General features: G+C 38.4%; 1 protein-coding gene across 1 annotated transcript; it reads left to right on the forward strand.

Annotated features, from left to right (window-relative positions):
• Nucleotides 1-2,101: 2,101 nt before the first annotated feature.
• LOC107811889 (cationic amino acid transporter 2, vacuolar) lies at nt 2,102-9,613 on the forward strand. The gene is made up of 14 exons (XM_016636882.2): nt 2,102-2,767; nt 3,694-3,895; nt 4,134-4,218; nt 4,573-4,713; nt 4,791-4,909; nt 4,991-5,087; nt 5,202-5,374; nt 5,503-5,569; nt 6,048-6,206; nt 6,854-7,124; nt 7,668-7,770; nt 8,069-8,181; nt 8,375-8,450; nt 8,989-9,613. The coding sequence occupies exons 1-14, from the start codon at nt 2,584-2,586 to the stop codon at nt 9,146-9,148; spliced, it is 1,950 nt and encodes a 649-aa protein (XP_016492368.2). The 5' UTR covers nt 2,102-2,583; the 3' UTR covers nt 9,149-9,613.
• The last annotated feature ends 41 nt before the right edge of the window (nt 9,614-9,654 follow it).

A 9,654-nucleotide genomic window follows, 5' to 3' on the forward strand; every position in this document is an offset into this window, starting at 1 on the left:
AGGGGGTAGTTTCACAGTTGCAAAAATATAACAGGGTTTTAGTGCAACGAAAAACGGTCAGACATCTCTTCGACTAATAGTACAGAAACTTACGCGCAAAGTTCCGCTTCTTAGGGAACCCCATAGGATCCGCCACAAGGTGCTCAGTCCACACGTAGAAATAATTCTCGTAGAATCGACGGTTGGCCCTGTCATCCATCTTCACCACCAGACTTTTCGACCCTCAATGGCGCATGTAAATCATCATGCCGCGAATGAGCTGAGGGGCGAAGATATTGAGCATATTCCCCAAAGTGATCTCACGACCGGCGAGCTCCGCAAACTTGAGCAACATAATGAACAACTTATATAGGTACGACGAAAGTTGAGCGGGGCATACCTCGTAAAAACGGTAGAAATTCACCACCAGGAGAGAGAAAGGAAGCGTGTATCCAACAAGAAAGGGGTAGGCGTAGAATACGCAGCACCCTGGGCGGTCAAAATGGACTATGTCGTCCCCTACTACCGGCAGTATTTCGATTTAGCGAGGAATGCCCCACCTAGACTTCAATTCTGCGATCTCATCCTCTCTTATAACAGAGTGAACAGGTTCCGGCTCCTTCCTGGCGGGACTACAGAAGTCGGTCCATACTTTCCCGGGGCGAGGCAAGATCTCGGCTACCAACGGGACCTCCTCATCTTCCACCACTTCTGCTCCTCCGGTGGCCAGAACATCACTTTTCGCTGCCGGAATTGCGACAGGGAGGTCAGCGCGAGAAGAATCACCTGCCGTTGCGACAATTTGGTGAAGCAAAAAGACAAAGAAAAAGGAGAATGAAAAGTTTTCGGTTAATTGGGGACAAATAAAAATTCAAAGTATCAGAAAGAAAGTATATCTGCGAAGTTCTTTCAAGTAAAGGACAAGGAAGTGTGTCAATCAAATGATGGGTTCCTTCTATTTATAGGAGACATAAATCCCCCAAGCATGAAACCCAGGATTCGCCAATCAAATCTGATATGGCACGAAAGTTCCTTCTATTTATAGGAGACATAAATCCCCTGAGCATGAAACCCAAGATTCGCCAATCAAATCTGATAGGGCACGAAACGTTTCGATTTCCCGGGAACGTGTGTCGTAATGGCGGTAACCACGAACAACGTTTCAATCCAAACGACGTTTCGGTTTCGAAACAGCCGCAACGGTTCAAAGATATCAAAAAGGTGCCAACACGTTGCTCGATTCCGAAAATCATACCCAAGGGGCAGACAGTCAGATTTCTCCTAGACAAACGGAAATCATCATCCGTCTACGGGGCCCGACAAGGGACGACCCCGACAGACGGAGGGACTAACTGTATTGGTCAAAATCTGACCTCTGTGGTCGATCCAATTGGGACCACATCCAAACAATGGGATAAAGAAAGACGACACTATTATGCCAAACCACGTATTCACGGAGCGACGAAAGCGGGCGCGAAGTAAGGGGGGCTATGGCCCAAATACATGTCAATAACTCCATGACTATATATAGGAACGAGACCTTCCTAGAAAGAGGGGCTTTGTTTCCTTTCTTTTCTCTCCTTCTCCTATGTAATCTCTCTAAGAACAAAAGAAAGAAAACAATCCTGAGATAGATTTTCTACAACAGTCATCTTCATCGACTGGTGAGAGAAGAAATGAAAGGCTTCGATAATTTATCGCTTCTACTTCATTTTAAATATCATCTTCTGGTTTGTTTATAGATTTGGAATTTATTATGTTTGACTAAGATTTACCTTTTTATCTTCTTTAATCGATTTAACCTAAAAGGATTCAATATCTTTTGGGACAAACAACAATGATGTTCATTTCTATACAAAATTCTAAAGAAATTTGAAAGAGTCTCTAGTAAACATTGAATTTAATGTAAATATATCAACATGACTAAGTCTAAATTCCAACTAGTCCATATCTTTTATATTGATACTTATTATCTTGTATGTCTGTATATTCTTAAGTCTATACATTCTTTTGACACAAGCATTTTGTACTCCCTAAATACAAATTTCACGTTGGACCCTTCCTATTTGTTGCTTTTTCCCAAAAACTTACTAAAAAAAGAATGAACGAAAATAGAGGAGGTGGGTAAACAAGGAAAGTGGTGGTAGAAATAGAATTCATTCGCATAGGCACACGCGCCCCCCGCGTGAAATAGCAGACAAGAATAAAGCAACTTCATTTCATTGGATTAATTGAATTTTGTATAGGATTCTCTCTGTAAAATTTCTGCAGCTGAATCTGCCCCATTTTCCTTCTTCTGCTTCCCAGAGGTCACTAATCTCCAAAGAATCTGTTATCCTTTCTTCTGCCTTTGGGTTTTGCACTTTTCAGCCCCCTCCTCATAGCCCTTCTTATCTATATATCGATTGATTTATAATCCAAGATTTTCCTCTATTTCTCTTCTCCATATTCATTATATACAGTATTTATAAAAAAGATCAAAACTTTTCAACACCCAGTTGGAAATTATCCAAGATTTTCATATATTTCTCATCTCCATATTCATAATATAAAGTATTTATAAAAAAGATCAAAACTTTTCAACACCCATTTGGAAATTTTATCATGGGATTTGTTGGTGACAGAGAAAAGATTGATAGGGGTAGTGGTAGTTGGGATAAAGGAGGGTGCTTTTTTGGGGGTATGAAAAGTCTTGTAAGAAGGAAACAGGTTGATTCAGCAAATTCAAAGTCTGGTTCTGCTCATCAATTAGCTAAGGCCTTAACTGTTCCTCATCTTATTGCTATAGGTATAAAAATGACAACTTTCTTTTTTAATCTAGTTCGTTTATCCTCTGGGGTTCATGTTTATGGTTTCTTGATTATCTTTTACCTTTAGTAAATAGACCTTAAAGTTTGCTTTTTAGCCTTTTAAATGAAATTATTCAATCTTTTTTGCTGATATGGTAGTTATTTTCTTCTTTTTTTCCCTTACTTTCTTTAAATCCTAGTAATATTATTTTATAATCCGTTTGTTCTTATGTTGCCCTTCCTTTTACCTATCCTAAGTCGAGGGTCTTCCGGAGACAGCCTCTCTGTGTCCTTGAAGGTAGGGGTAAGGTCTTTGTACACGCTACCATCCCTATACCCCACTTGTGGGATTACATTGGGTTTTTTATTGTTGTTGTTGTTGTTGTTATCCTTTGTTCTTATGTTATGGCATGTCAAATTGGGTTACTCATAGTGGAAACTGATGTCCTGATAATATCAACAAACAATAGTTATTGCAAGACTAGACTAGTTTCCTCTGTTAACATTCAAGGCTGATTCTTTTCTTTGACTTTTTTGATGCTGATTGCTTGGGAGGAATAAGTTAGGCAACTTTTGTTTCTGATGAATTTGCTAGCTAACTGTACCTATGAGATTCCGAAAGCATAGCTGGTTCCAAGTCCGGATAAAGGGAAAGGTTTAACAGTATGCTGACAGCTAGTGTAAAATTAGTCGAATAACTCCTATGCGTACTGAATTTATTGGGTTGTGCTCATTTAGATATGCACTGTCCAATATAGAGGAGGATGGACACAGAACATTCTTATAGCTGACCCATCTAGCTTGAGATTGAAGAGTTGTTGGTTGATTGGTCGATTTATATTGAATTTTGCTAGGTAAAAGGATGTCTATGTATCAGTTCTGGTCAGCTTGATAAAATTTTAAGCCTTGTGATTTGATTTCCCAGGGGTTGGTTCAACAATTGGTGCTGGGGTTTATATTCTAGTTGGCACAGTTGCAAGAGAGCACTCAGGCCCGGCCCTCACCATTTCCTTTCTAATAGCTGGAATAGCAGCTGCTCTTTCTGCCTTTTGCTATGCGGAGCTTGCAAGCCGTTGCCCATCAGCTGGGAGTGCCTATCATTATTCTTACATTTGCGTCGGAGAGGGGTAATGCCACAAAGTTTCGTGCATGAAATTTTTATCTTGTGATTGGATTTTGTGATATTAATGAAAATCTTTTGCTAACTGATTAAAAGAAAAAGAATTTTGATTTTATCATATAATAGCTTTTCCTATCAGACATGACTTACGATTTCAGTTCTTATAATGCTTTATAATTTTGTTTCTAAATTTTTGAGGTCTAGATATGTCCTTTATTGAAATTTATACCCCCATTCCCTCTCAGTGTTGCTTGGCTGATTGGTTGGGCAGTAGTATTGGAGTACACAATTGGAGGTTCTGCAGTTGCTCGAGGCATATCTCCAAATCTGGTGCAGTGTTTTCTCTTTTATGCTCTTCTAAATTATTAGGTTTTTCCTTATAAGTAATACGTCTAGCTGTCTCTTCCCTTAAGATAGCCTTACTGTGAGTGTGCACCCTTCATACAAAGTAGAGTTACTGGGATCCACAAGTGGATGAATCACTGCACCCACCTAGGAGCATCCCATCCTGTGTATCCATGTGGCAATCTGCTTTTTGCTCTTTACTTAGGTCTTCTGATGCATGTGAAGATAAATGATCAGATGCTGTGTATCCATGCGGGAAAATATGCCTAATTCACATCTTGAAATGTCACTTATTCTATTGCTTATCGACTATACTTTTTCATTCTTTTCTATTTGCAGGCCATGCTTTTTGGAGGTCCAGACAGCCTGCCAACTTTCTTAGCTCGTCACACAATCCCAGGACTGAATGTTACAGTGGACCCATGTGCAGCAATTTTAGTTTTTGTTGTCACTGGGCTTTTGTGTGTTGGGATCAAGGAGGTATTTTTCATATACAAAAAATCATCTCTTTGTAGTTTATGTTCTTGAATTATGCTAATTCAGTGACATTTTTGCAGAGTACAATGGTACAAGGATTTGTTACTGCAGTAAATATATGTGCCATGTTTTTTGTGATTGTTGCTGGTGGATACCTGGGCTTCAAAACTGGATGGCCAGGCTATGAGCTCCCCGTTGGGTAATTGGCTGTCCTGCACTAGAATTCTTTTGTGTTTTCCTTCTGTCGATCTGTCTTTCTCAGTTTTTCTTCAATTGATAGGTATTTTCCCTTCGGAGCTGATGGAATGCTTGCTGGTGCTTCAACTGTTTTCTTTGCCTACATTGGGTTTGATTCAGTTGCTAGTACCGCTGAGGAGGTATTTCTTAAGTCTGTATATACTTTTTCATTTATGAGGTATTATCTCTGTTGAAGATTCTTAAACCTTTAAAATTTATCTTTAATTTTACTTCTTATTGTTCATCTCTAAAAGGTGAAGAATCCTCAACGCGACCTGCCGATGGGAATTGGTTTTGCATTATCGATATGCTGCTCTCTCTACATGTTAGTCTCTGCAGTTATTGTTGGTTTAGTACCCTATTATGCTATGGATCCAGATACCCCAATCTCCTCCGCATTTGCAAGCCATGGAATTAATTGGGCTGCGTAAGTTAATCTTTTGGCCTAATGATGTTGCCGTTAGTTTATCTTTAAGGCTGAACTATTTGATGTGAATCCGCCTTTTTTACTTTAATACTCTCTATTCTAATGTACTTTCTCGAGACTCATTACAGATATATCATAACTATTGGAGCTTGTACTTCTCTTTGCTCAACATTGATGGGTTCTATATTGCCTCAGGTAAGCGAGCTGCATCATGTAGATTTCTAAGCCGACCTAGCTTGAAATTACTTAAGACACCAAAATCTGATTAGATTAAAACTATTTAACTTGTTCGTTCAATTAAGATGTATAACTTTCTATGCTAGATACTTTGTAATCCTTCCCTGGCATTATACTGTATAACTGTAGCATGTAACTTGGGAAACTTGACGGTATGTGACTTATAACCACTTTGAAGTCTTAGATATTACATCTTATATCATTAGATGTACTAGTGTCCTCACATTTTGAGAGAGGGACAAGCAGAGTTGGTTTTTCTTCATACTTTTACTTTTGGCGCTAAAGTTGATCTTTGTTTTCAACTGGGATTGTAATTGAATATTTAAGAATTGAGTTTCACCTCAATGAAGCAAGATTCTACCTTATGTTTTGATGCTAAGAAGATCTCTTCTTCAGTACCTAACAACATTTTCATGTTCTTTGTTTGTGATTCTAGCCACGAATACTTATGGCAATGGCTCGGGATGGATTGCTGCCTTCATTTTTCTCAGATGTTAATAAACGCACTCAGGTTCCGGTTAAGGGCACTGTAGCAACTGGTTTACTCTCTGGAACCTTAGCATTTTTCATGGACGTTGAACAGTTGTCAGGAATGGTATGTTCACCTTCTGGACATATTAAATTAGATTTAAAGGCCGACGGAAGTCTCTCTTAAGTCTTCCACAATCATCTCAGCGCTATCATCTTGTTCCTTTTCTTCCTATTTGGCACTATATTTCTGTAAATTCAAATGTTTGAGTGCTTCATTGCATAGAGGATTGTGTCAAAATATGACGCGGAGCATGTTTGAGATGGTGTTGAAACACATAAAAAATATCAGTTATATATTTTTTGTTCCCTTTGTTGTGTGTAGTTCTCTTTGTTTGGAGGGAGGGAACAAAGACAACAAAAGAGTGATATCTAGAATGAATGTTTGTTTTTGGCTCAAAAGAATCTCCCTTTCTGTATCCTTAAGTTGTTTTTTCAATTAGAGAGTTATAACACATTCTTTGTTAGTTGGAAAGAATTATGCGAACAACACCAGAAAGCCCTTGTAAGCTTAATGAATGCTTTTCATTGTTAACTAATAGATAATGACATGAAAATATGTCGTATTTTCCGTACGTGTCAAGTAAACTTTGAGAGTAATTCACAGCTCTCATTAGTCAGGAATAAAATGTTTTATCTTTGCCTATTCTTTCTTTCTGCCCCTTGGTTTTCATCGGGTTTCTGCATGTCGTGATTATGTTTCTGTTTTCACAGGTTAGTGTTGGTACACTTCTCGCATTTACAATGGTGGCTATTTCAGTACTGATTCTCCGATATGTCCCACCAGATGAGGTCCCACTTCCGTCCTCTTTTCAGGAGGCAATAGACTCAGTAAGCCTGCGACATAGCGGCTGTAATAGTGGTTCAGACATTGATGTCGAGACCACCAAAATTCCAGCTGTGACCTCTGGAGATAGCACTCCATTGTTAGTTGAGATTTCAGTTGGGCATCCTCTTGTGGAAAAAGCGGCAGCAAAGCTGAACTGTAAGTTCTGAATTCTTGGTAGTAGGTGGCGGAGTATTTTTGTGCTGAAATGAGCATGCTATGCTATGACTTGGTAAACATTCTGTATAAGCAAAAATGCTTTCATGTATATGAAATTGAGAAATTGCGACCAAGGTAAATCTAATAGCTTGTATCAGGTATGGCTAAAAAAGAATAGGAAAAGCAAGGGGTGAAAGAGCAGATATCTGATTAATCTGAAGAAGGAAAAAGCAATAAGAACTAACTTGGTTTCTTGATTGCAGTCTTGTCTCTTTCTTACCATTATTGTGTAGGAATTGTATTTCCATACCTCATGATCCAATAAAATGGCCTCAAAATAAATAAATTAATAATAATAATAATAATAATAATAATAATGAAAATACTGAGACGCACTAGGTTCATGAGCCCTTCTTCTCCAGTTTCCCTTATTTACATCGCATTCATGAGTCAAGGATGTGATCGTTATATTCTTGTCATTTACAAGGAATAATCTAAATAGGTACTTCCCAGTTTAATTTGCTTCTCTTGATTTTGTTGCAGATATAGTACGTCAAAGGCGGAAAGTTGCTGGCTGGACAATTATGTCCATCTGTATTGGAGTATTCATCCTTACATCCGCCGCTTCAATTGTTAGCTTGCCCAAGTGAGCTCTCTCTCTCTCTCTCTTACCTGTTTATTTTTTAAAGTTTGGAGGGCTACAGAGGAGGTTTAAGAAGTGTGCAAATGTGTTATAAGGTTAAACACCGGGAAAGTTTGTACACCAACTTGGATATAGACATTCATGAATGTATCTACAGGCGCATATTTAACTATCATTAAATCAGAGTAAAACCTTGTTATATTTTTCATAAATGTGTGACAAATACTGATGTAGTTATATTCTGCTAACCTTACTTTTGCTGTACCAAAATCTGATTCCAGTAAATTGATGTTGTGATTAGTCCTGCAAGGTACACACTGTGTGGAATCGGCGGATTTCTCCTGCTATCTGGTCTGATAGTGCTCACTTGCATAGACCAGGATGATGGGCGGCACAGCTTTGGACACACGGGAGGTATGCTTTATCATTATGCCTGATTAAAGGGTTTTCATCCCATTAGCTTCGACCTTAGGTCTAATGATCTTTGGTACCATCTTACTTGTGGTCATGCTCACATCAATTATCTAATTATATTGCTTGTGCTTGACGGCAAGTGATGCCTGTTCTGCATTACAAATTTAAAATGTATTTTCTTTTTCCTATTCAGGTTTCACTTGTCCGTTCGTTCCACTTCTGCCTATTGCCTGCATTCTCATCAATGTCTACTTATTAATTAATCTCGGGTAAGACTTCATGAACGTCTTTGCTATTATTTTATGCACTGCCGGACTATATTTCAGATTTTTGTTTTTTACTGTTAAGAATGAATTAGGACCTAACTCAACCCCGAATGTTAGCTCATGATGATTTTCCAAAATCATATAAGGAGACAACAACTCATTCCCTTAACCAATTTGAGACACTGCTCAGATATCATTTAGAGTGCGGACAACATAATATGAGGGTCCAACATTGGGTAAACAAAGAATATTGATGAGTTTGACTTTGATACCATATTAAGAAAATGAATTTGGACCAAGCTAGTTCATGATGTGAAGATTGCCCAAAACCATATAAGGAGACAACAACCCATTCCCTCAACTAGTGTGGAACACTTGACTTGTACACATACTTTCCTGCACTCTCCTATATTCGCTAAAGATGGGCTAGTCGTCAATAATGCCTAGATTCACTACTCGTGATGTACCACTATTTCTTTATCATTTTAATCTTAAGGATTACTACTCAGCATTCTCAAACGTCTGCTTGCATTTCTTGCAGTGGTGCAACTTGGGCCCGCGTATCAATATGGCTATTATTAGGGGCGTGCATATATGCTTTGTATGGTCGAACACACAGTTCACTGAAGAATGCAGTTTATGTTCCTGCAACTCACGTGGATGAAATTTACCAGACGTCGGCAAACTCCCTTGCATGTTAACCCGTATGTCCGAGGCAAGTGAATACCCTTGGTATCGGTTGCACAACCCACAAGCAGCACAAAGGATCACGAAGAAGCAGCTGCACATTGTGGGTTCCCAAGTATTTCTGTTGATAGACTGCTACTTTTATGTTTCAGATTGCTGAAACACATCTCTTTTTCTTTTACTTTGTTGCCATTGTAATTCCTCTAGTGTAGTTCCACTGCTAAAAGAGGAAAAAGAGAAAGGAACAAGAAAAATAAGAACTAGAAATATATATATATTATTGCAAATCACACTAAGTGTTTGTAATCAGCAGCTGGCAGTTGATTCTTTGAGTTTCTTTGTTTGTAAATATTTGTGATAGCACTTAACAGGATTGTGATCCTGTCGATGGGGTATTTGTTGAAAGCGTAAATATGTGAAATGTAAATTTACAACCTCTTGGAATTTCCTTAAATAGTACTGCTATTTTTTTCTTTCCAGTTTCTTGCAGTTAAGTTTTTAGTTTTTTATTCTTAATTTT

This window comes from Nicotiana tabacum, chromosome 5 (assembly GCF_000715075.1).
Source record: "Nicotiana tabacum cultivar K326 chromosome 5, ASM71507v2, whole genome shotgun sequence".
In the NCBI taxonomy this organism is placed as follows: domain Eukaryota; kingdom Viridiplantae; phylum Streptophyta; class Magnoliopsida; order Solanales; family Solanaceae; genus Nicotiana; species Nicotiana tabacum.